This window comes from Pteropus vampyrus, unplaced genomic scaffold, assembly GCF_000151845.1.
Source record: "Pteropus vampyrus isolate Shadow unplaced genomic scaffold, Pvam_2.0 Scaffold182, whole genome shotgun sequence".
NCBI lineage: Eukaryota > Metazoa > Chordata > Mammalia > Chiroptera > Pteropodidae > Pteropus > Pteropus vampyrus.
The window spans coordinates 2,198,805-2,226,222 of NW_011888963.1; the positions used below are offsets into that span (position 1 = coordinate 2,198,805).

General features: G+C 32.2%; 1 protein-coding gene across 7 annotated transcripts in view; it reads right to left on the reverse strand.

Annotated features, from left to right (window-relative positions):
• The window catches only part of ERBIN (erbb2 interacting protein), a 95,568-nt gene that overhangs the window by 10,905 nt on the left and 57,245 nt on the right, over positions 1 to 27,418 (reverse strand). For 4 of the 7 annotated variants that reach the window (XM_011371072.2, XM_011371066.2, XM_011371070.2 and 1 more), the window contains exons 8-21: positions 27,208 to 27,271; positions 25,141 to 25,215; positions 24,454 to 24,598; positions 23,343 to 23,415; positions 22,908 to 23,037; positions 22,484 to 22,599; positions 20,521 to 20,590; positions 16,102 to 16,201; positions 13,963 to 14,084; positions 12,960 to 13,133; positions 11,987 to 12,172; positions 7,752 to 7,866; positions 5,913 to 6,096; positions 3,461 to 5,003 (exon numbers count right to left, since the gene is read on the reverse strand). In XM_011371072.2, coding sequence (XP_011369374.1) covers positions 3,461 to 5,003; positions 5,913 to 6,096; positions 7,752 to 7,866; positions 11,987 to 12,172; positions 12,960 to 13,133; positions 13,963 to 14,084; positions 16,102 to 16,201; positions 20,521 to 20,590; positions 22,484 to 22,599; positions 22,908 to 23,037; positions 23,343 to 23,415; positions 24,454 to 24,598; positions 25,141 to 25,215; positions 27,208 to 27,271 — 3,097 coding nt within the window. The remainder of the gene's footprint in view (positions 1 to 3,460; positions 5,004 to 5,912; positions 6,097 to 7,751; positions 7,867 to 11,986; positions 12,173 to 12,959; positions 13,134 to 13,962; positions 14,085 to 16,101; positions 16,202 to 20,520; positions 20,591 to 22,483; positions 22,600 to 22,907; positions 23,038 to 23,342; positions 23,416 to 24,453; positions 24,599 to 25,140; positions 25,216 to 27,207; positions 27,272 to 27,418) is intronic. The other 3 variants (XM_011371071.2, XM_011371069.2, XM_011371067.2) reach the window with 1 other exon arrangement.

Consider the following 27,418-nt stretch of genomic DNA (forward strand, 5'->3'; position numbering starts at 1 on the left):
TTGTAGAAATTGCATTATTATTAAGTAAATGCAGAATTTAAATATACATAATATAGCACAAAATTTATCTGCAAAACATACCACCAGGCTCTTGGCCATAGCAATGTCTAAAAATAATTATCTTCCACATTTAGAAAAATCTCTTACATTAGGTAAAAGTATAATAGAAAAACAGAGGGTTTTAGGATATAACATTTAAAAGGCTCCCACTGCTCTAGAATTACCAAGATTAAAAAAAAAACTAGAAAATACATGTATAAAAACTTTTCCATTCAAATAAATAGATATTAAAGATTATTTTACTTTAGGAATTAGTAGTAGCCTTTGCCGCTTAAGCTTGAAGAACTACTGATGGGACCCTTCCAAAGATTGAGTTTATATGAATGCTTAATCACTAATCCCAGAGCTGCTTGAAAAATGTACCTCAATAAATGCAATGCCTGATTCTCATTATTCTTGCTTGTTTATCCCCAGAGTTGTTAACTGCTGTTCTTTCATGTGGTTGCTTTTTAGTCATGTCCCTGAATACTAACGGTCTGATGGTCAAACTGAGAGAAACCAAACTGAGCATGGCTTGTTAATAAGAAATACAGAAATGTCATAGCAAACATTTCTATGTTACTCTTATGGAATATATACCTTCTCTAGATTATGAAGTTGATGTTGAATACCAAGAACATTAATATGACATTCCAGAATGAAATGGATCTAAAATAGTACAATGTACACTTTTATTTCATAGATTCTAAAGTAATGATTAAAGAAAAAGTCAAACTTAATAGGCTAGGCCAGTACTTTTCCAAATCATTTCATGAAAGGTAAAGATTTGGCAGAAGCAATTCAGAGATTCCATAAACATTAGAATGTAAAAATAAAAAAATTATACACACAGTTACATACATACACATTTTGTTTTAATGTATTATTAACCTAAAGGGACAGACTGTCCCTGTTTAAGGATATACAGATCGGGAACAAAGCCTTTTCTGTCATCTTTAAACATATATCGGATTTTTGTAAATATTTCACTGACTAAGAAACTGAAGCTCAGAATAGGTCTGGTTTTTAATTCAGGGTTGTGCTTAGGCATCCATATAAAACTGTGCCCCATCGCAACACATCAACACATTGTGCAGAGTTCAATTATGTGCTGGACATATGTCCTCCACACTGTTGTTCATTATATGCTAATAATTGTACAATAGCAAGTGAGCATGGAAATTATGTTGTTAATCATATTCTGGTTGAGTGCTTTTTGTCTAAGTTTTTTAATAAGTAATATTAGCAAATGCTGATATTAGTAATAATTCAACTTTGAAATAAAAATATTTATTTACAGTGCTGTTGATATTTTATTTGTAAATGTCTTGAGATTTTTGAGGTGAGATCTATTTTATAAGTTTGGGTTCAGGTAGTTGGTTGTGAGGTTGGGGGTGAGAAGGGATGTTACTACTACAAGGTTTTAAAACCAATTAAAAGCCAATAACTTACCTATTTCTGTATTGTTATTAAACTCTCATCTGGGCAAAGTAGTAACTTACCTCCAGAGGTAGGACAGGCATAGTGAAATTGCCTGGATAAAGTTTTCAAATGTCCACTATGCCACCAGAATTTTGTTTGCAGAGGAAGAGGAGTTGCAGAGGAGCAAATACAGAGCTTCCATCACACTCTACCATTGGTAATCAATGCTTTCAAGTTTGGAGTCTAAATCATGTTGCCCTGTGTCCTCATAAGGCTTTTCTTAGTGTTATTGAACTTATTCTCACCTCTAAATTACCAGTGGGCTCAACTGAGAAACTAATGTCATTTACACTTCAAGCAACTGTATGACAAATTTCTAAATATAAAAAGCAGAGAGGCACAAATGAACAATGAGATGGATGCTACTTGCTTCCTATTTGCTGAAGTCCAGGCACATCTCTGTCGGACAGGATAAGTAATGAGAGAACAGCCATCTGAGATGTCAACTAATAATATAATGTAATATAATATAGTATATATAGTATAATATAGTAAATAAACTCATCTCTTACTCCAAAGCTCCTATTCCTCCTCTAGGTCCAAGAATAGTTAATGGCATTCTCAACGATCAGTTATTCCAGGCGCCAATCTCAAACTTAATCCCTTTCCTTCAATGACTGATTAAAGGAATAATCCAATCAGAAGTAAACTCATAAAGTCTATTTCAGATTTGCCTCTTGCATTCATTCCTTTGTCTCAATTCTACTAATACATTTCTCATTTATTTAATGGACCACTAGACAGTCTCATAAGTCAATCAACTTAACTATGGACTCTTCCTCCTCAAATCCAATTCCACATTATCATCAGAAGTTTATTTATAAAATAGCTATACTACTCCTGTGATTAAAAATTTCTAGATTCCTTTAAAAAAAAAAAGCACACAAGTTCAAAAAAGCCTCAACAGTATGTACAAAGTTATAGCTCAAACAAATAGATGAAAATGAAGTTTCCCAATACCTATAGACAGCTCAGCTCTTTAAAGTTGAGAGGATAGCACTGCATAGAACTAACATGAATTGACATAAGGTATTAATTATATTTTAGGTATTTTTTTCTGAAAAATTTGACTTAAGAAATTGTTTTGAGGTTGCATATGTTTGGCTACTTTTAAAAATGTATCTTAAGCAGAGGTAAGGTAATTCTTAGGTAAAATTCATTAAAGAATATTATATACACACACACACACACACACACACACACACACACACACACACAAACACACAAAGCCACAGAACTGTGGCACTGATATATTGGCTTTACAAGATATTTAAAAATTTTTAACTCCTTTTAAAAAACAAACAGAAGCTATTTTGCCAACAATTTCCAAACTACAGTAGAGCCACACGCCTGAGTTCAAATAGGTCAGTAATGCAGTTCAGAAAAGAGTAAATGCCATGCCAGAAGCCATCAGTGTCAGTGACAGTGTTAGTTATATAACTGGGGAGGGGTGGGCAATCTTAGATAAAATATTTACATTTATAGTACATTTCTTGTTTTTTTTTTCTGTTAACTATATAAAGATTGTTTATTTTTGTACACATATTTACATAATCAACAATTAATAGATGACAACAGTTCAGAAAATGCTAAACGGAGGCAAACATGTATATATGTATGTATTATTTATAGTATGTGTGGCACAATCCAGAAGAGGTACATACATAAATATAGAATATGAATGTAAGCCCATTAGAAAACAGTGAGGAATAAGAGAAGGGAAAGTAGCTTACACTACTATCAATTGTTTTTGTTCTGGCTAAGTATGAACTGTGAACTCTATTCTCGGTACCAAAAAACCCCTATTAGAATATAAGTATATTTTCAATAATTCGGAGCACTTTGTTTTACCTTTTTTAAAAAGCAAAGAATGCTAACTATTTTAAAGGAAAAGTAGTAAATTCACAAAGGAGAGAATGAAAAATTCATGTTTAATTACCTTTTCTAACTTTTTGGCCTCAATGTGTCGTAGTACTTGTTCTCGCCAATCAAGAGGAACTTTACTTTTTCCCGGAGGATCTAATAAAGAATGCTCAGAACCAACCCTTGCATTTGGTCTTTTTGAAGGACTAGTCCGTGAATAATTGAAATCACTAACTGACATAGTTCTCTCTGGTATTTCACTAACCGAAGGTCGAGCACTCTGAGGCCTAGATGCATTTGGACCATCGATGCTGTATGTTCGTGCTGAAAGAGGTCTCTGTGATCCTGACATTACTGGAGGAGTTCTTCCAACTGAGTGTAACTCCCTGTACGATAAATAATCTCCTTCGGGGACATGTGCCCGCCTGGTGGGCCCTGGCTCACCAAGATTTACAGAGGCTGTGGATGACACGCTGCTTTGTCGCTGAACTGTATTTCGAGTTGCTCCAGGAACGAGGCGGTCATTTGGTGAGATGGCCCACATGTCCCCATGTCTTCCTGGGCCAAGTCTCGGATGTAAATGGTATCCGGTACTAGCTCGAATGTTGTTATGGTTAGAGAAATTCATATTGGCAGAATGTTTAGCATAACTGTGATTTTCTGTGCTTTCTGATCTAGGAAGGCGCTGAGGAGGAAAACTGACATGATCTATTTGAGGGTTTTGTTTGGAGTGCCACAAAGTGTCCTTGACTGAAGCACTGCTGCTATATTGAATATTATATTGTGGAGGACCATATATTTGAGGCATAGATTGTGGGCCACTTGTTGTGGGTCCTCTTATATTTGGCTCTTCAGGATTATGATTTGAATCAAATTTGAAAATCGCCTTTGTACCTGATATTAAATCAGAAGATGAAGAAGAAGCAGTAAATACCTGCAGTGGTTGATCATATAAAAGCGTAGCAGACTTACTTCTGACTATATTTTTCCCATCAACAGTAGATGTGACTTTAACTGTTGCACTTGGCTGCTGGGGTCCATTATCACTAATAATGTCATAGATTTTTAACCCTCCAGTCTCCATATTAGTTATGCTATGAGATTTCACAACAGATCCAATTGGCCCACTTCTCTGAGGGGAGAGATCTTCAGTGCTTTTGGAAATACCCATATCGACAGAAGAATCAGTGTCAAGTGGTTCAGTCCTCCTAGGAGACTGTGGAGTTGCCTCAGAATGTCCATTTACCTTATTTATACATTCCAGATTAGGATACTTGTTTCCATTTTCCAAGTGCTCAGCTTCTCCTTTAGCATTAATGCTTAAAAATCCTGTTCCAAGCACTATATCCTGTGTCTTTGATCTTTCTGCTCTCTCTGGTTGAAATGTATCATTAGTTACAAGTTTATTAAGATTCATATTGATATGGTCTAATTTGTGAGATTCATCAGATGTGGCTGTTGAGTCATCTTTCTCAATAAGAGCTAACCGCTCTTCAATATTCAAATCATATTCAGGTAAGTTAAAATCATTTTTATCATGAATCTTGAATTTTTCCTCTGTTGAATGGTTTAAAATATCTCCATTTTGTAAAAGGCTGTTAAAATTTTCATCTTCTTGCCTAAAACAAAGATAATTTTATCACAAACATCACAAAGTCCAGTTTTCTTAGTAAGAGGAACATTAATAACTAATTAGTTAATGTATAGGTATACAAAGTTAAAATAGTTGACGGGAATTACAGATGAAAGGCATTTATTATCAACCTTGTAATTTAAAAATATTATAATAGTCAAATAATATAGATTTAGATTAAAGACAAAACATACTAAGTAAAACTCATAGATAATCAATATTAATTTTCATCATGAACCACTTAGTCAAAATACAGAGCTAAAAACATTTAACTCTGAAAAAATAGTTACCAATATAATATAATAAGCTTTGGGTTCAGTAGCAACCCAAATCTTTCTATCAAGAACGCTAGCTGATAGATTAACATGAAGGTAAAATGGTATACTTTTACTTTGATAACCAAACTTCTTGAAAGCCTAAATAATAAATTTGTTTTAAACTTTAGCTAAATTCCAGCCTGTAGGAATTCAGTCTTGTTTTAGAGAGTTTGACCTACAAATTTAAGCCTAACGCAAAGATATAGCACTAATCAAAAGTATTTGAATGAATCCTTTAATTACATCTCCCCCAAATAATTTTGCATTTTTAACCCTAAAAATACCCCCTTTCAACTTACTCCAGTCTGTAATACCTAGAAATATTATAGAACTGTTCAACCTCTAACAAAGAGAAATAGAATATATTTTAAATCTTTTCTTCCCCACTTAAAATATTAATCTAAAACGAAAATGTATAAAAGTTAATTAGTCATAAAATAATGGAGAAATTATATGCTTCCTGAACCATTTCTATAATATTTGTGAAATCTTTATGCTTCATGCATTAGTCATATATATTTATTTACCTTAATATCTCTATTGTACAAATAAATCATTTTGTTGAGACGTTCACAAACCTGATTTTTGAATTAATACCAATATGAGTTTGTTTCACTGGAGAGCAGAGTGAGGTATCTTGACTGCTATCGGTATTAAGAGAAACTGAATCAGACATCCGAGATGGAGAAGAACAGTTGCTGTTATTCTGATTGCTATTGTGTGTAACTTCATCTGATAAAGAATCTGTATCCTTTGTATCATCTGAAACAAAAATACTTAAGCTGTTGATAAAGTCACGAAGAACTGTATGAAATATATTTCAGTAATGACAAATGACATTTATATTGTCCTGGTTCAATGTATAAGGTAAAGAATCACATGGATAAGATAACCGGAGGCACCTCTGAAAATTCAGTCCTAATACACACATAAATTGAAGAATTTAAAAATAGTGATACCTTTAGTATTTAAAAAAATATAACCAATGTTAGGGTCGCTCAGAATTTGATTTAGTTATAACTACTGACAGGATGATTACACAGTGTTCTCTAAGCTATCAATTAGTTTAAGTGTATATGCTTTTCCATTCATTTATAATCTTAAAAAGTCATAACAATAACAAATATAGAGTATAGTTCACAGCCTTGGTAAACTTATCTGGGGAAGAAATTATTTTCTACATGTATGGAACTGTTTTCATGTAGGAACTGTATATAAATTTCAAAGAACTGTATATAAATAGTGAACTCAATATACAAGATGGTTTTGTGTGTAACAATTACATAAGCATAAGACAATATTCATATTCCATTATAGGCTACTATAAAAAAGTAGTTTTTAAAAGTAGTGATCAAAAAGATAGTAACGTAACATCTTTACAATGCTAAAGGATGTTTTTAACTAATTCTAGCCTAATCATAGAAATAGTATATACAGATATAGGAGAATACATGAATTAAGGATATTTTTGTAGTTCCAACATCTCAGTTCAAGTAGTCTGAACTGCGTCAACAATTAAAAACAGTAGTATATGGGGCTCTGTAACTTCAAGATATCAGGGTCTTGGATCATAAATTTTAAAAATAATGTTAAACTATATGGCACTTAAATTCCTTCCTAGATACATTCCTCTTCTTCCATCTTGGTATTATGGAACAATTGTGACAATTAGATAATAACATGTAAAATATTTAACATATAACAAGCAGCAACTAATAAGTACTCAACAAACATTACCATTATTATTATGAACACAAGCTATTCGAGGGCAACCTTGATAGTAAGTTTCATTAATGCCATAAAGGCAAAGGTTGGATAAATATTTGGTGGAGATGGTGTAGAGGTGTTCAGGCACTGGTAGGACGGAGTGAGGGATGGATAAAGGAAGTGATAGATAATCTCCAAGCTTCCTTTCATTTCTAGGAGTCTAAGATTCTATGTTACATGAAAGAATGTCTGGAAAGGGGGGTGGTTCAAAAATAAGTTCAGGGATAGATAAAATAACAAGAATCTACTATAAGTCAGGTAATATGTTAGATCTGAGTACACTGAATAATTTAGTATATCTGATATTCACAAAATCCTTCATTAGCCTCATTTTATGTCAAATTAGGTATGTACACATGGATAAAATTAGGCAGAGCTCAAGAATCATAAAACAAATAAGTGGTGGAAATGAAATCATAATCTAGGCTTGTCTGCCTTTGTTATAAAGTCCATGCCCTTGTAAGCAGACTTGCACAAGGGAGAACAGGTCTATCAAGAGAAGAAACAGGCCTTTTAAAAAGGCATATTTTAAAAATTGTTGCTAAACAGTGTTTTAAATAATATAATGACATTTAATGAAATTTATTCCAAAAAATTATAAATTTTATTCAATGCATTTCTATTCTTAGCACTTTCCTTTAACGGCTAACCTTTCTTGTTATTACTAAGTGCTACCACTTTTGGCTGGTTAATAGATGTTTCAATTAATGGTGGTCGCATCTCTGCCATTTTCATTTCTTCATCAGAAGAAAGTTCTTCAGATTCCTAATTTAAAGAAAAAAGTGAAAATATTTATGAAAATAGATTTTGGTTTCTTTAAATGAATAAATATTAAGTCATAAGAACATCAGATAGAAAAGAATGTTTAGAACATGTCTGAAACCTTTTTATGGTAGGTAACATGTAATGACTAAAAGTAGTATATGATTTATTTTAAAAATTTCAAGATAACAGCAATAAAACTATGGTAGTTATTAACAATATGCCAAAGCACTTATGGGATTAATTTTCTGTGGCAGGCCTTAATTCGAGTGTACTAATGATTACTTGTGCCTGGTACTATGTCAAGTACCAGAGGAATGAAATAAAATAAAATAATTCCTGTCATTGAAAAACTCAGTTTGCTCCAATAAAAAGTCTTCCTAATCCTCAAATTTATTACCTCAAGGATCAATAGATTCTAAGGAATCAGAACTGAGGTAATTCTTCTTCTGCTAAAATGAATTAATGGCAATATTTGTCCAATAGGAAGACAGAATTTTATATTAGTCTCCATAAATTTTTCTCTAATATTTGGCAATTATCCCAAGTTATCTATCATTGAAAGCTATTCCATAGGGAAAAAAAGACCTATTAATGGAAAAATTATAATATTGTATAAAAAAATCAGATCTGCAGGTTAAATTATTCCCAGTTAATATGATGAAAATAAAAAAGGTTTTAAAAAGGTGTTCTGTTAAAAGTACTAAGACCTTTTGGTACTCACAAGTGCCATATTAAATATATAGACTGGAGTCAGCAAGCTTTCAGTGAAAAGGCCAGATAGTAAATATTTTACACTTAGAGGGCCGTGCAATGATCTCTATTTCAATTACCCAACTCTGCTGTTGTGCACAAAAGTAGTTAGAGACAAGATGCAGAAAAATGACCAGGGCTGTATGCCAGTAAAACTGAATTTCATCTAATTTTTCACATCATGAAATATTCTTTTGATTTTTATTCAACCATTTAATAATGTAAAAGCTCTTACAAGTTCTTAGCTTGCAAGCCACACAAAAACAGGTAGTGGGCAGATCTGGGCCATAGGCCATAGTTTGCCAACCCTATTCAAGACTGTACTACAATGGAAAGAGTTGGACTGGTAATTGTAGAATAGAAAAGGAATGTAAATTCTGTTTAGTCTTGAACTGTGAGTTAAGAGGGGAATGACATTCTGAGTAGAGGAAAGCATGCAAATAAAAGGTATGGCAAGTCAGCTCCAAGCAGTTGGAGCTCAGGATAAGTGGCAGGAGGCAAAAAGGTAGGCTGGATTGGATGCTGAAAGATTATGCCGAGTATAGACTCAATGAAGTGTGTGTTGGGTATGACTGAAAGTTGCCAAGCCAGAAACTCACAAGGTCAGATCATATTTTAAAATGAAGAATGTATAGGAAGAGAAAGAGACTGGTAGGAAGGAATCTAGCTATCACGTCAGTCCTGGAGAAAAAAAGACCACATTTGTCCTTAGGCAATGGCACTGATAGCCTAAAGACAAAAAGAATTCCACAGAAATTTTGGAGTTAACAGGACTTAATGACAATGAATGTAACGAGGAAGGGCAAATGGTGTGTCCTAATCTTTGATATCTGCAGCACTTAAAACTGCTGACCAGAGAGACTTTCTTCTTCATGAAATTATATTATACCTGGCTCCTCCCACCTTTCTTTCTCCTTTGCCCACATCACTTAATCTTCCTGCAGTTAGTTCATATTTTTTTTTTCTTACTCTTTCCCTGGATATGCATTTTCTTCAATGATTATGTTTAATATAGACAGTTCTCCAATTTATAATCTAGCTTTGATTTCTCATGAGCTAAAGACCCACATTACCAACTACCTACTGAATATGTCTACCTGATGGTCTTGCCATTCCTTCAAATTTGACATATCTAAAAACAAACTTGTCTTTACAAGGCTGTTTTCTTAATATCCCTATTTCTATTAATGGCATCGTCATTCTATTTGGGCAGTTACAAGACTGTTCCCTCTTCTCCATTTCTTATAGGCAAGGGTATTCGCACATTATATCTGTAATCTTGTGACTAACTCCTAGTCTGCATTTTCTACTACCATTATTCAAAAGCCCTCAAACTTGGAGAATTCAGTATCTGCTGCCAGATAACTCCTAATACATAGCTCTATCACAAGTAATGCTCTGCTAAAAAGCCTTCGGTGGTTCCCCAAAGACTACAGAACATTAAGTGCAAACTTCTTAGAATGGCTTTCAGGGCTTCAATAATCAGGATCCAATCTACTCTACTAATTTTATTTCATACTATCACCCCTGGCATATTCAGTCAGATAGAACATGCTCTTTTCTACATTTCTAAACACCACTTTCCTGCTCTTGTTAGTCGTTCTTGTTAGTCCTTCCATACTTCATTCGGTTCTAGCTCTGGTGACTGAAATATTTCAAAATGGTTAAATGCCTCCTTCATCTTAAAGCACCCGTGGATCATCATAGCCAGAAAATATCTCTTTACTAAATTTCTGTAGCCCTTAATATTTTCATTAGTACTTTTCTTACACATTCGGCACAGTCTAACTTTAATTATATTCCATACATTCATTTACTCATTCTGCCACTATAGCTCCAAACACAGCCCTTATACACAAAAATTATACTAAATGAGTAATAATGTCACTGGGACAAACCTAATAACCCTTTTACAGACTGTTATATTAGGTTCGACGTACATAATAGTGTACTGAATGATGTGATCCAATTAGGACATTCAAAAGCCATATGAGCTTTTTCCTGTAGTAAATACTAACTCATAGGATAACCGTAAAGACAGATGATGTGCTTTGAACATATTTAAATTTTCAAGAATAAAAATGCTATTATAAATCTAGAATATCAATTTTTACATACACCAGCGATCTCCAATAGAAGTTTCTGTAACGATGGACATGATCTATGTGGTTCAACATGGTAGACACTAACTAGCCAGATGCGGCTACTGAGCAATGGAAACATGGTAAGTGTAACTGAGAAGTTCAATTTTTAATTTTATTTACTTAAATAGTCACTTGTAGCTAGTGTATAAGAGTGGACAATACAGCTATAAATCGAAAATATTTCGAAATTTCATTTTTAAGAGTTACAGCTTTACCATTTTCCATTACTTCCAGTAGTGTATGAGGGAAATGTAAAATGGTGCAACCACTTTTGGAAAATTGTTTTGCAGCTTGTCGAACAGTTAAACATATAACTACCATATGATCCTAGGTATATACCCAAAAGAAAAAATAGATATCCACACAAATATTTATGTCAGCCTTATTCATTATAGCCAAAATGTGAAAGTACCTGAAATGTGCATTATTTGCCATTACAATGGAATACTGCTCAGACATAAAAAATGGATGAAATATTGATAAACACTACAATATAGATAATCTTGAAGATATTATGTTAAGCAAAATAAAATAGTCACAAAGACCACACATACTGTATGATTATACAAAATGCCAAGAATAGCCAAATCTATACAGGCACATAAAGTAGATTCCGAGCTGCCTAGGGCTCAGGGGGATAGAATGGTTGTCAGGTGATGGCTAAGAAATACAGACTTTCTTTTGGGGGTAATGAAAATGTTCTAAACATGACTGTGGTGAAAGCTGCACATCTTTTAGAATACTAAAGGCCACTGTGTTGTACCCTTTACTTAAATGAGTGAATTTATGTGAGTTATACACCTTAATAAAGTTTAAAAAAAAATATATAGCTTTCATTGATCCATGAGAAGAAACTAAAAAAAGTCCCAGACATTCAAAGGAAAAATACGTCTCTATCAATGAGAAATGCTTAAATAAAGTGACAAAGTATACCTATGACAATCTTTTCATTTTTAAATAAAGCAATTGCTATTATGTATTCTACAGAAGTAGAGTAGAATCGCCATAATCTAACTTACATAGTAAACACTGGAGTACAATGAGTAAAATAAGTTTAAAGTGATAAATGAGTGATATTACAGTAAAAATGAAATTTCTCAATGGTAAATGTATTAGCATGTTTTCTACTGTCAATATCAGATCTCTCCTATCTTCAGTTGGCAATGATGAAGTACTAAATTCTTATCCATTGTTATGACCGTTCCAGAATAATCATAAAGCCATACCTCAAAAACATCGTCATGATTAACAACATGCTTCAAGTTCTCAGAAGCTTTCATATTTGCAGACACTGGCAGACTCCCAGGACTGATCTCAGCTTCAGGTTCACTGGTCTTCTGTATAGAATTTCCTATCATATAATTTTCTTTTTCATCAGCTTTGCTTCTTACTGGAGTAGTACTTTCTGAAGTCTAAGTAAAAGAGAAGATAAAGAAATCGTATTCCTTAGGCTTTATATCTATTCTTGTATTAAAGTTCATGAAAATTTAAAAGTAATTTAACACCTTCCTATTCTGGATAAATCAATGAAACTTTAAACGTGGAAATCTGTAGCATTCAGATGAAATGCTCATTTTGGGGACAGGTGGTCCCCAAAGGTCCATGAGCCACATCCAACTTTACAGTTCAGCTGAGTCTACATTTCATCTTAGAAGGTGCAAAACTCATGTTCATGAGCGAGTCACTTAGCTCATCATGCTCAATGAACATAAGATGGTTAGACTGTTTTCTGCTTATTGTGGGATGTATAATAACTCTAGTGACATGATAAAACTTCTGTTTCTGTGCTACTAAGTGAGAAGAAAAGTCCATTAAAGGAACACATAATTTAAGAGTTTATGTAGGTTTCTGAAAGATCCCAAATAAATGCCAATGGTCTGTCATAGCGATTACATTTACAATTAGAATTGGGTAGAGTAAACTGATATTACCAGTGGGGAAAAAGTATTCCTATAATCATGAATTTTTAAAGGCTACGCTGACACTCCTACCCATCTGGACAGTCTGGACAGTCTGCAATCATTATAACAATCAGAGTTCACTTATTATAGCTGTTAGTTCAGGCAGTTGAGAACATCATCCTAAATTTGAGAATACATTTAGTCTACACAAAAAGGATCATTACATTGATTATTATTTAAAAATTTTAAAGAACTTGAAATAGGTTTCGGTCAATTCTTTTGAATTGAGTTTTCTAACCTTCACACCCACATCATTATTTACAACTTGCTGATCTTCATGTGGTTTCAAATCTTTTCCAGAGTCTTCATTAGTCTCTTCATCTTTTAATCTATGTACAATAGTTTGAACAGTTTTGACCATATTCTTAAGCTCATCTGGGTATGGTGTTGGATATCTCTTTAAATTTCCCTCCTAGAAAAACAAGCAAAATTTAAATATAAATATTTCTAACATCAACCTTGAAATTTAATCTATAATCTATCTTTATAACATTGGATATATGGCTCATAGGGGTAACTTTAAAAACAGATGACAGGCCTTTGAAAGCATTTTAGACTCAATAAAAGTATGGTTTCATCAACAGTTGAAGATGCCACAGTTATAGATTTTACTGTTCTAAAACCTTTTTTAGCAGACATAAACTTATCCCATTTGGAGATATATGGTATGCATATTGCCAACTTGGCTTTGAAACAGATGTATGTTTTCCAGCTAGACTTTTATCCAACACATATAAAATTCCTACTTTTACATACTATGTCTTATGTGCCATGAACCAAGCACTTCCAAGATCAACCCGTCATTTCCTGGGATTCAGTTAGTTTGTATAAGCAGAAAAGAATTACATTCATAAGTAACTTGGAAGTGTGTATTTGTTACTTCTACCACTGTGACACACATCATCATAAAGAAACAAAAGGTTCATAACAGAGTTCTTTATCCCAGGAATATATATGAATGTCATTAAAGAAAGGGAAGGAGAAAAACAATGACCTTTTGTTCTGTTATATTTATATACAGTATGAAATCCGGTTTTCAATCACATAGTTTTATATTACTGTCAAATTCCTTCACATGATATTATGTGATATATAATTAATAAAACCTCAAATGCCTTGAAGGCAAAGAATAAAACCAATACATTTCTTTGTATCTGCCAAAACAGCACAGGATGGATATACAGTACCCAGTAAATACCAGCAGACCTGTTTCAAACTGAAGAAAGAAAGAACATACGCACCCTGGGAGGTGCCTCTCTTTCATCTTTGTCTTCATCACATTCAAATGCCACTTGAGCCCGTTGCTTCCTCTGTTCCTCCCACAATGAAGGATTAAAACTTTCATTATCTGATATGAACATAACTATAAAAAAAAAGTCCACAATATTTTACTGTAATTATGAAAAACTATTACTTGCTCATGATTTTCTTTATGAGTTATGTCTGTTAAGGTAAGTCAAGACTGGTCAATGCCAGCAGCTATAAATCTACACTAACAACTAGGCTGTGATTCTAACATTTCTTTCTTTTATTTCTAACACTGCTTTACAATATCGATTATGTATCTTTTCTTCCCTAAAGCTTATTTGTATTGTTTTGTTATTAGAGGGCTCCTGAAGAGAATCTAACAATTAAAACACTATAGATATGTGATTTTGTGCAGTTCCCTCCAAAAAGTAACATGGTAATATATAAATTATTTTATCCATGTTTTTGCATTCAGGAATTATCTTCCTAATTAACATATTGTTCATTATGTATTGGGAATGGGGAGGTGGTTAAAGCAAAAAGAGTGAGATATTTGGTAAAAAAAGAATGATATATGTTACATGACAGCATGCAATTACATTTCTGCATTACACATTATATATAGTATAACTTCATTAAGTGAATAAAGTGCTTATATTTTCTATATCAAAATGTAAGGAAAATAAAGAGTTTAATATAAACTCAATACTTCCATATCCTACTATATGATAATATTACAGGTAAAGATTTAACAACTGTTACAGTTTTTTGCTTATTAGGCAACTAAAAAAAAATCTAAAGCTTAAAAAATTAATCCATTTGACCACTGTATATCATCCTGTAAGTTTGTACAATACAAATAAAATCACAACTTGTTTTCTGCCCATTAAAAGAAAATGAGTATATCTACTCAAAAAATCAGGGATTAAACGCATTTAAAATTAGCTAATAGAAAAACAAATTCCTGGAATACCCAAATACGGACAATATGAACATTTATGCAAAAGTAGGATAATGATATTTTTAGTCCTAATTTTGGGCCTCTTAACCTTCTTAATCTCATACTCAAACTAAGAATGCCATGAAACCAAATACAAACAATGGGAATGGAGTTTATGAATTCAGTTTTTCCTTTGTGTTCATTGCCTAGTCCAAGAATATTTTAAATACTTTGTGTAGCTGCTTAATAGTTAATGAAGTGGAGTATTTTTTTTGTTTGCTGAATGTGGTTCAAATTGCTAGGAGTCTCTACTGACATACTTTTATGGTATACTTGAAAAGGCAAGCAGAGCCAAGCAGTTTCCAAAAACCCTACAAAACTGATACTATTATTATTTCAAGATAAAGAAACCAAAGCTCAAGAGTTTAATTTGCTTATGGTATATTTTATAAATCAAAACTAATGATTAGTTTAGATTTTATCTTTAGTGTTTACATGTACTAAGAGTTTATTTCTAAATAACTTGGGGCCATGAAGATTTTCACTGGCCTCGGAAAAATATACACGTAAAAATTATATTTTTAAGTACACATATATCATACACATATAGAACACAACGTATGTTAGAAACAATTTGCTCCTTAGTATAAAAGGCATTCCATACCACAATTGTTGAAAAACACTTGTGGCCAGTAGTAAAAGGTATATTTTCCTTTCTTGGCAAAATGTAATTAAGAACTTAGAATAATAACATTTAGTCAAAAGTCTGCAGATTATCTTTATACAATGTGTAGATCCAAGGGTTGTAGTAAGTCTACAACCAACAACAGAAGTGAAAGAAAATATTTCCTGGCTTAATAGTCCTAATAACATAACACTTAAGATGTATTCCTAACATTTAGCTAAATATGATTTATAAAAGAGAGATCTATAATAGATCTTCACTGTTTAACTTCAAGGAATCATTTAAGGAAGTATATTTTATATATATATATATATATATATATATATATATATATAAATTCCACTGTCATAACTCTGAGATGTTGCCCATTTTCAGAGAATTTTATCGACTAATTCTACAAATTCACTTCAAATTAGTAAAAGTCTTTGAGACTTAAAATTTACTTCACGCCTTTGTTGTAATTTATCAGTATTTGTTTTAAAAGAAAAGATATTCTTAAATGCCTACCATCCTCAGTCCTTGGCTGCTGAGGGAACATGTAGTTTGTAAGCACCATTTTCTGGGTCTCTGAATCAGTCTCTTTTTGAAGAGGTATCAGGGGTTTGGACTAAGGAAAGAAAACAAATGTTTCATTTTCATTAAGTCTAAAGCAAATATATATCCAGCAATTCCTCTGAATAAGTACCATTTTTTCTGTAAGGTATTAATGTTTGTTACAGAAACAAATTTAAACATACATAATAAAATTTAAGCATTAATTTAAAACCTCATAAAAATCTCTAAAATTTAGTTTTTAATAAAGCGAAATCACACTGTCTTGCAATTATCACTGGTTATCAATAGTTTTAAAGATCTCATATCCATAGTCCAATAATTACTTAGCATAGTGATTTAATAAAGCTATAAAACAAGCCTTCCCATTTGATATTATTTTTCCTCTTGCAGCATTCCCCTTTGAAAAGATGCTTTTGTAGAAATGGCTTAGAAGGTTTATTCTAGTTATCTGCAGGTTTAATCTAGCTGAAAAGAGAGTACTTAAATAGTTAAGCTGTAACCTGCTTTTCTCTTGTCTCCATTAATGGCATCACAAATTACTCAGTGGTAGAACTAAGAAGCTCATTATTTTGGATCTCATTTTTTAATATTTTTTCCTAATTGGTTATCGAGTAGTTTCAATTTACTTAATGTAACTAATACCTGTACCAGCCTTCCCACCTAATATCCTACTAATCCAAGTCTTGGCCGACTCCAGACAAGCAGGGAACTACCCAATCCTCCTCTGCTCTGCCACAGTATCAACTACTTTTTTGGACTTACTCTTGTGAAAACCTTGCAGCTAGCTATAATCTTACACCCATTCAAACATTCCCTCTGTGGCCCTCTCCTTGTTCCACAGTAAACAAACTGCCCTGCATCTCAGACATCATCTTCACTGAAAAGTTTCCTTGACCTCCTCTGATAATGGAAATGATAGATCTACTCCTTCCCCAAAGATAGGGCTTCCCTGAAGCCTTCTCAAATACAAGTTGCTTATTTTCCCACACCTCATACACGCTAGGTCAGGAGGTGCGTTAGTGCTTATAAATGCTATGAGATCATTACTTATCTCTCAAGTATAAACACCCACTCTTTTTAGGAATATAAACCTTGCCTCTACAATTCATCCATCGCTAACATTTAAAAAATAATAATTTTATATTATCCATTTTAAGAAAATAATAAACCCATGAAATCACCTCCTAGAAAAAGTAATTAAGGTGATAGGCTGAACCATATAGTTCTTCCTGTGCCACAAAACTTCTGAATAAAGAAATTTTACAAATAAAAAAAAGGAATAAATCTATAATGGTATTTATGCCTTCAGGAGAAATTCTGAGAAACTCTTGGAGGTCAGAAATGAAAAGAATTAAGAAACCAAGAACATAGAAACCACGGTATAAAACAAAGTTGTGGGGGTGGGGAGAGGCTCATGGACACTTAGAACTGTACTATACATGCCTATGTGGATATACCAAAGGTACTGTAAACTCACTGTGCCCAACTGGAACTTAACATCTTCCCATAAACATACTCCTTTCTCTGTGGTTCCCTATCTTGGTTATGGTATCAATATCCATCTAGTCACTCAAGCAAAATCTCCGAGGCTCATCTTTACTTTGACTTCTTTTTTTCTCGCATATATGTGCTCTTCAAATATTGTACTGATGTGACTTAAGTTATGCCTTAAATATGCCACTCTTCCTCAGTGTTGTTATCATTACTTTACTTCAAGCCAACATTTTCTGTTGCCTTAAGTATGGCAATGCCCTCTAATCGGTCTCCTCTGCCTTCATGCTTGGCACCACTCCCTGCTAAATCCATCTTTCATAATGCAGCCCAAAAAGACTTTCTAAAATATCAGTGTGACCATAGCATTTATCTGCTCATGTGTTACACTGGTTCCCCATCTTCTATATGAAGGTTTAAATGTATTACAGGATCACTTCTCTCTCTACAACTGATGACATATATGAATAACTGTTTATGTCTATAATGACCAAATACCCAATTTGCCTGGGACAGTCCCATTTTAAACATGCTGTTCTGACATAATTACCATAGAGCCACCTTTCACTATCAGAAGTGTCCTACCCTAGTATAGACAATAAATTACATAATCACCTTAATCACAGCAATTTTCCTCTGAGCCTGAACATGGCTTCAGAATCCTTAAAACAATCTTTCAGAAGCCATTCATAATTTATCAGAGCTGACATGCAAGATAAAAAATCTATTTACCATCCTTGAAATATAATGAAAGTTCCTTTGCATGTCATACAAAATCCTCTATGAGTTGGTAGTCCCTGTCCACCCCGCCCTTTGGCCTCATTTCATAGTCCTCAGTCTAACAGGTTATGCCTTAGTCACATGAACCATTTGTAAAGTTATCAAATATACTAGATTGCTTCACCAGTAAGTGCTTAGGCTCATGATATTCCTTTTAATATTCTTCCCCTTTCTTTGTTTAAATTCTATTACTCTTTGAGAAGTAATCGGGCATTGTAGGCATCTCCTCCTCTGGGAAATATGCTTTTACATCCCTAAGTTATGCTCCTCTTCTTTGATCCTGAAGCCTAGTCCTACCAAGTCTTTTATCACACTGTATTAAAATGACCTTCTTGACAGTCTTTATTAGCCAACCTTAGTTTGACTGGCACAAAGCATTTGTTCAATAAATGGTTCTTGAATGAGAATGGCGGAGTGAATAATCGATTGTTCTGTTCAAGCCTTCAGAGAGACTCATGAAAAATGTTATTGTATGTACTGCCTATATGTATATACCCTACACAGTCAGTGAAATATTCAAGAGCAACTTATAATGATAATCAAACCAATTTAACATACCTTCTTTCCTATGCTTTGTTCTTTTACAGCAAAATGACTGCTTCATATTGTAAGGGATGTTTTTGTAGCTATGTTGGATGTGTTATACTATTTACTATTTTATTATTTTGTCAAACTAAGGAAAACACAAAGCTCCCATGACCACAATTTTTGTTTTAAAGTAATTAACAAATGAGGAGCAAGAGAATGACATAACACTGTAAATATGAAGAAGCTGTATTTATTACCACATAATTTCACTAAAATGAGTCATCTGGCAAAATATGCTGGCATTGATGTACCCACCATGGTGCTATTATACTAACAGTCTCAGAGTCCTCAGGATTGGGAGCTATGTCTCATTTACACTGTAGTAACTAAATGGCATAAGCCAAGGCCCAGCAAATGTTTTATAAATCCAGCTATAAAATTTAAAATCAAGTTCCAAATGTTAATATTCAATTAAGAGAGATTAGATAATTAAGAGTGCCATAGATGTATGAACTGACACATTTAATAGATGCGATTATCACTTGTGCTCAAGTTCTAATAAAAGCAAAGGTGTTATCATTTTAATATTTTCTTCCCTAATTTGCAGAACAAGTAAAAACTACAGTCTGCTTTCATAAGTGTGGACTGACATCAGCTTAAGGCTTTTAGAGTATAAATAAGAGTTAGATGGAAAGGGGTCGTCAGTTAAGAAGTTTGAAGAATCCTAAAATATGGACAAGTGAGTTTTCTTACTGTAGTACACATCACGGTTGTTAATATGATCCAAAAGAGGGACATAATACAGTCCCCCAAGTGAATTTGACTACGGAATTTATAAATATATCACATGACTAGTGTAGTCAAACCTTGTGAGAATATATCTTCAAATAAATTATAAATAATTGCTCAATCATTAACTTATGAAAAAGATCAGCAAACTGTACATTCAACTCTGCTAATCTTCTAATGCCTATGCCTATCAAGCTTTATTTTTCTTTATATCTCTGAAAGATTACATAGTTACTTGTTCATCTCTGTCTCTCATTTGAATATGAAGTCAATGAGAATGTAAGAACATTCTATTTGCTTTACCAATACATCTCCAGCTCCCAGAGCAGTTCATGACCTACTGCAAGCTTTCATAAATGTTTGTAAAATGAAGAAAAGTCCAAAGAATAATAACTCTTAATTCCTTAGAAACACTTCTGTAAGGTATGTGAAAATGCTTCATTAGAAGTATAATTTAAATTAATTATCAAATTTCTATAGGTATATGCCATAGAGGATCACTCTAAAAACTAAAAAGAGTACTGTGTCTGATTTTTTAATCTCATATATATATTTCCAGATTTGGGAGAAATTAGGTAAGTCCAACAGGATTTATTATTTATGAATTTACACATATTTCACAAAAATTATCTGTATCCAAATATTTTCTAAGATTTTCTTTAAATAATATAGTTTACTTATATTCAGGAATATGACTGCTCTTAAATGATCCTATGTAAATTAGAATACATAATCATATAGCACAATTGGAATTCCAGTAATTTAGAAAATCAGAATGCCTACCTGATTATCTGAGAGCCACATAGCTGTCAATTGCTGTAGCTTTGTAAAGCTAAAGGGCAAATTCTTTAATCTGTGGGAAAAAATACAAACAAAAATTAAACTTTAAAATGAGAAATGTTAAAACATGAGAGTAAATCTAATGGTCTTCTAAACAGTGTTATATTATCGCGTATGAAAATAGGAGAAAAATAATTAGGGGAAAAAACTCAATACAGGTCTCTGAATAGGATATAAGGTAAAATATTATCCAGTTTTATAAGAATTTGCTTTTAAAATATAATTCTTTGATTGAACAAATTTGGCTGGGGAAAAATAATATAATAATCTCAAAAAATTATATTAAGAAAAAATATTAAATATGGAAAGATGTTAAATGAAAAAATCGAAAGACAAGGACAGATTAAGCAATGTCTCATAAAATTGTTTTGGATTGTTTTCTTGTATTTAGAGAGAACAAACTTATAGGAAATATTTGGTAATTGTTATAAAAATTGCACTGCTCTATATATTTCATTGTGAGCCAATACTTTCCTACTCAAGACTTTTAACATAATAATGAGTAAAAACCAAGTAATACAAATACTCATTAGAATGCTAAATTAGAATAAAATCTTATTTAAAATAGAATGTCTACTTAAACCTTCTGTCTTATGCTTATCTGCTCTTCTGTACTTATCTTCCATGGCAATTTGCTGAAACCTAGAGCTCTAGTTTTGGGGTACAACGTAAGGGCCAAAACAAGGATTTAATTTTTTTAAAAAGGCAGTGGTACTTAAATAAAATGGAACAGTAGAAACATCCTAACTAGTCAGTAAGCTGGGTTTACATCAAAGCTCTATGTTAAAAGTTATGTGAGTCACCTTAAATCTGAACCTTAATTTTCTCCTCTATAAAATGGGAATACCTGTTGTACTATTTCATAGGATTGTTTTGAATACTTTCTAAGACACTATGGAAGCAAAATTTTAGAATGCTCTACAAACACTCTTTTACCATTACAGGTAGTTCTCCCTTATCGGCGGGGGTATATATTCCGAGAAACCCCCAGTGGATGACTGAAACTAGAATGGTACCAAATCCTATTTTTTTCCTATACTTACATACATTTTCCTTTTAAAGGAAGCACTTCATGGCTTCTCTTTGGCACATCTGAATTGTCAGCATCACTACTCTTGTGATTTCGGGTCATTATTAACCAAAATAATGGTTACTTGAACACAAGCACTGCAATACTTCAAGAGTTGATCTGATAACCGAGGGGGCTACTAAGTGATTAACAGGCAGGTAGCATATACAGTGTGGATATGCTGGACCAAGGGATGATTCACATCCATAAGTGGAACAGCTACTCAGAACAGTATACAACTGAATATTTATGAAATGTTTATTTCTGGAATTTCTCATTTAATATTTTCAGAGCACAAATGACTGCAGGTAACTGAAACTTCGGAAAGTGAAACCATCGATAAGGTGGGGTACTACTGCATTAGTATCTTTACCTCAGGAAAAAATTATAAACAATCTGTTCTTAAACACTGTTAAAATTTTGCAACCCTATTGATCTATTTGCTCTGCACCTTGGCTATGTTGTCCAAACAATGTGAGTGGGTGCCTAATGACACTTTTGCTCAGAAAAATAAAAGGAGCAGATTGGATTAAAAGCTGTTTTTCAAAAACGCTATTAATTAAGGTGAAGCTCTGACTTTTAGGAATAAAAAAGGTTGCTATAAAGGAGAGAATAAAGGTTGTATATATGAAGTCAACACAAAATGAACCATGACATAAATAACCACAGTATAATTAGCATCAGGTAAAATTAGATCATTCTTTCATATGAAAATTCAAGAAATAAAAATATATATGAAAAGAACATGCATTAGATTTGCTATTACATAAAAGGAAACTTTAATTTCATCCAATCAATGTGTTCTATGAACCAACTGATGAAGACATTATTACAAACCTATTGTCACTTAAGTTGATGACTTTTAATTTTTCCATATCACCCATTTCCTCAGGCAGTGTCTCAAGTTTATTGGAATGAAGAAACAATACAGTTATATTTTTCCAGCTGCCAATCTGAAAGAGAAACATAAAAGTGGGTATTAAAAATTTATCCTACAGCTTAACAGACATAAGTAAAATATCATTTTTAAAAGTTATGAAAAACACTCTTCTCATTTATAAAAGAAATTATATTTTCCCTTTTCAATTATTAATTTTCATGAAGAAAAGTAGGTACCTCTTGTAAATCAATATAGCTAATAGTTACTCAGAAAATAAAAGGTTTAGTTACACAATTATTTCTGAAAGAAAATAAAACCACAGTAGATAGCTATAATAAATAGATAAAAATAAAAATTCAAAACAAATTTAAAATACAATACCTCTGGGGGTAACTGTTGTAAGTAATTATGATCTGCTGCAAAAGTTCTTATATTAGTAAGCTGCCCAACAGATGAAGGCAAAGCCTCGACTTCATTGAAGCTACAATCCAGTTCTTCTATTGATATTAACCTTTAATTAAGAAAGAAAACATACATTTAAAAAAATATTTCCTATGTATGATTCAAAACTTAGGAACACATGAACATTTAAACTTGACTTTAACAAAACTAGCAAAAATTCCATCTCCACTAAGATAAACTTCACCATGAAAAATCTGCCTGTTTTTATTACAAATGTACCCAACCTATAAACAATTGCTTATCTGAATGTTTATAAAATCTCCTTTAGATGCTATTTATGCAATTATCTGAAAATGTATGACATGCTGAACTGAAAGTAAATTTTCTTGTTCTATTAATTCACAAAAATCTTACCCTCCTATAGAGTCTGGTAGAAACATTAATTGATTTTCATCTATTTTAAGAGTCGTTACATTCTTCAATGAACCTATTGAGGGAAGAAATAACACACAGTTTTCCAAGTCTGAACTAGAAGCAAATCGACCAACAGTCAATGGAGCACATATTATTACATTTGAAATGAATCATACAGAACTTCCTTAAGGAATCTATATAAAAGGGACACTACACCAACCCTATCACTCTTTATTCCCTTACCCTGTATTTTCAATTTTTACCTACATTATCCCTTCTTAACATTAGTGTATATTAATCTACTTAACCTCCACTAAAATGCAAGTTTCATAAGAGAAGGAACTTTTTGTCTGCTTTGTTCACTGCCGTAGTCCTGCTCCTTAAAACAATGTATGGCACAGTAAAAACACAAATACAAACTTGTGGTATCAATGGATTAAAGAAATGGTAATATGAAGGTAGTTTTCATAGGTATATAACAAACTGTTCTATGTATTCCATGTATACTAAATACTAAATACAATGAAGTTTAATTTAAAATTAAAAGTGCTGAATAAATTATTGTAGAATTTGTAAAATGTAACCTGAACTAAATCAAATACGTAATTCAACTGAAAAAAAAGCAAAAATAATGTTTGGTCTTTATATTTAAATATCATGAAGATGCCAAAATTTAAATTTTTGGTTCTTTAATCAAAAAAATTCAATTCCCTTAATGGATCATCAGACAAGCATCTAGACAAATACAGACTCTCACAGGATTTGCAAAAACTGGTCTATTTTCTTGTCTTTGAGTATAAAATGAAGTAAGACTGAAAAAAGTTATCAGATAAGGGCTATGGTTCAATAATTAAACCAAGTTTAGATTAATTTACCTCTCTTTTATTAAAAAGTTTTTTACAGTGATAAAAATGACATTTCCTTAAAGAAAAATACAGTAATGTCAACAAAAGAATAAGTTATATTACTGATCACAGTAGAAAAAAATCAAATGAGATCTGTGATTGTAGCAGTACAGTAAAACTCTCATAACAAATCAAGCAATAGCAAAAAAATTCTCAGATTTTACATTAGTAAAAATTAATTATATGAATTAGGAAGCAATACAAACCAATAGTCTCAGGCAGTTGTTGAAGTGAATTGCTTGATAATAGGAGGTCCTGCAGGTTTTCACATGCCGAAATTCCTTCCTCAACCATTTCAATATTATTTTTAGAAACATCCAAATATGTGAGCTGTTTTAAACTACCAATAAACTATAAATAAAAAAAGGAAATCTAATGACTATCAGCAGTAATTTGTAAAAAGTTTAGGCAATAATCTAATATCAAGTTTTAACTTATAATTAAATGTTTATATGAGAAAAAAGACTCAGATTCTTTTAAAAAGCCATTAGTAATGTATTCAGTAATAAAGCTAAAAGCTCCTACTAATTTTAGCTCAGCACAGTGGCAATGGACACATACTTTTTTGGGTGAACTCAGCTATCCATCATCAGCTAGGGAGATAATACATACAGGGATTCTAACACAAAGTAAATTAGGATATAAAGTCAACTGCAACTACTGAGAAAGACATACTCCATGTATTAAAGAGAGACCATTTTATAAAAGTTAATAATGGAAATTTTTAATCAAGCATGTGTTGACAGTAAATATATATATAACTTGTTTCTAATGGTAATAATAATAAATATCCAACTTTTTACTAATTAAAAGTAATTCAAAAATGTACAATTCATAAAACTGCAAAAAATACAAAGCAATAAGTAAAGCTATTAAAAACTTGATTTACATACCCCTGGAATAAAAGTCAGTCTATTACCATCCATCCAAAATTCTTTCAATCCACTTAGTTGCTCAAGTACTTCAGGCTGTTTGGATAAAAAGGAAGAGGTGAGAATCCAACTATTTCCTTAAATGTCTTTATTTGGCAAATAATTCCCTGGAAATTTCTAATGATAACTTTTAGTTTGAAAATTTTTAAAAAGCGGGGGGGAACAGAGTCAATACTCAAGCCTTTCTACCTTTTTAGTTATTATAACACTATTATTAAAGGAGAACTCAAAGACAGACATTCTCTAATAGTAGATTGCACAAAATGCATTTAAGCTTTTGGTTCCATAATAAGCTCAAGTATTTATATTAATAAAAAAATGAAAATAAGGACTATTGCTTTCAAGATTACAGTAAAAAGATAATGTCAACCATTATCTGTAAAAGATGAAGACTTTCAGAAAAAAGATGGAGGAAAAAACTGGACAACATACATCTTATATGTGTAACAAACAATAAGGAAAGTAAACCAAGCAATAACTACATGGTAAGCAAATTCTGTTATTTTAAACTCCCAGCAATTACATGGTAAAATATTATTTATAATGTGGTACTGAAGACCACAATATTAAAGAGTTGCAGTGGACCTTGATATTCAGGGAAAATTTGATCTTGGGTATTTGCTCTTGAAGGCTCTTCTGAATGTACCCTTCAAAAATATTTTTGTTACTCCATAAACCTGTGTCTGATCAATGACACTGTAATGGCATAGAGTACCAACATATCTAATCACCATAACAACATGAGTGATACATAAAAGGAATACCATTCGGATTTACTGTTAACATACAAATATAGGTAAGACTTCTAGGTGCAGCTTAGATTAAAAGAAATTTTCTTTTGTGCTTTATCTGATTTAATTCTCGTGGTAAGTTTTCTATAAATGTATAATGTTAAAAGACCAAAATGGTCCAAAAACTAATGATTCTGAATGCTGCTCCGAGTCATAAAAATTAACAATGATTAAGAATTTTCAAAGTTAATATGGAAATAGATTAATACATATAAAATACTGATAAAGTAGAATAGCTAGATAATTAAAGCACAGAATATGTATTTTTTCACAAGCAGTAAAACCTTCCACAACATACAATAAAAGCCATCAAAAACCATCTTCGATTAAAATATAATAAAGAATATGAGAGTATTTTAGAAAAAAATACGAGGTACCCAAAACTACCATGCTCCTCTGCTGACTTCAAGGGAAAAGCTAATCACCAATCTATTTATTTATTTATTTAATTGAAGAAATGATTTAAATTATTTTCTCCCCGTCTATCTCTCTGATTATCTATTTATTTAGTGAGCAAATGTACAATACATTATCCGTAGGGCAATCATGCAGCCGATAGTGCTGAAAAATTGTTCTTAAGACTATCGTTTAGAATCTACCACAATTAAAAAAAACAAACTTGTAAACATAATGTAAAAATTTTAATGATGATATCTGATTAATAAATTCTTCTTCAAAAATATATCTAGCTCATTTCCTGAGTTCTCTTGGAATGATGACTAACGCCAAAAAACTGCTTACATACTCCTTTTTCTTTTTCATTCGGCATCAAAGTATATGTTACACACAAGGCAAAAACACAGTCTAAAGGTCTCACTACCAACTCAAAAAAAAATTTAAGAGTTGTTTCAATCAGTGTTTTTCCTTTAGCTATTAAGTAAAATTATAGAGAAGAATTTTATCATTGAATAAATTCCTAAGCAATAACCCCAGGAGTTATTTTTGACTCACAAGTAGTACTTCTCTGATGGATTTTAGTCTGATTTTCCCTTATGACCTCTTGAACTTAGTTATTTTTTTCCATGGGTTTCTCATTAATTTAACATTTTACCCTCACTCCTGTCAGATCTTTCTATCTGGTTAAATTGCTCTGTTAAGAACTTTTATATCTTGTCTCTCAAAAATGTGTATATCTCTTTACCCAACCTATACTTTAAAATGCAGAGAATACATTAGTTTTCACATTTCGTTCATGATGATATATAAGACGTGGATAGTGAGATTGGTGAGAACTTACCACTTCTGTGAATTCATTACTTCCCAAATCCAGTCTTTCCAGTTGGGTCAGTCTATTCATGGTTCTGTGCACAATGGATTAATAAAGAATTAAGTAGACAAAAATATCAATTACATGGAAGCTTCAAAATTAACAATGTAAAACATTCTCCTGTAATGTCTAATGTATTGGCTTTCACGTTGACAAAATAAAAATAAATTTCTACGAAAAG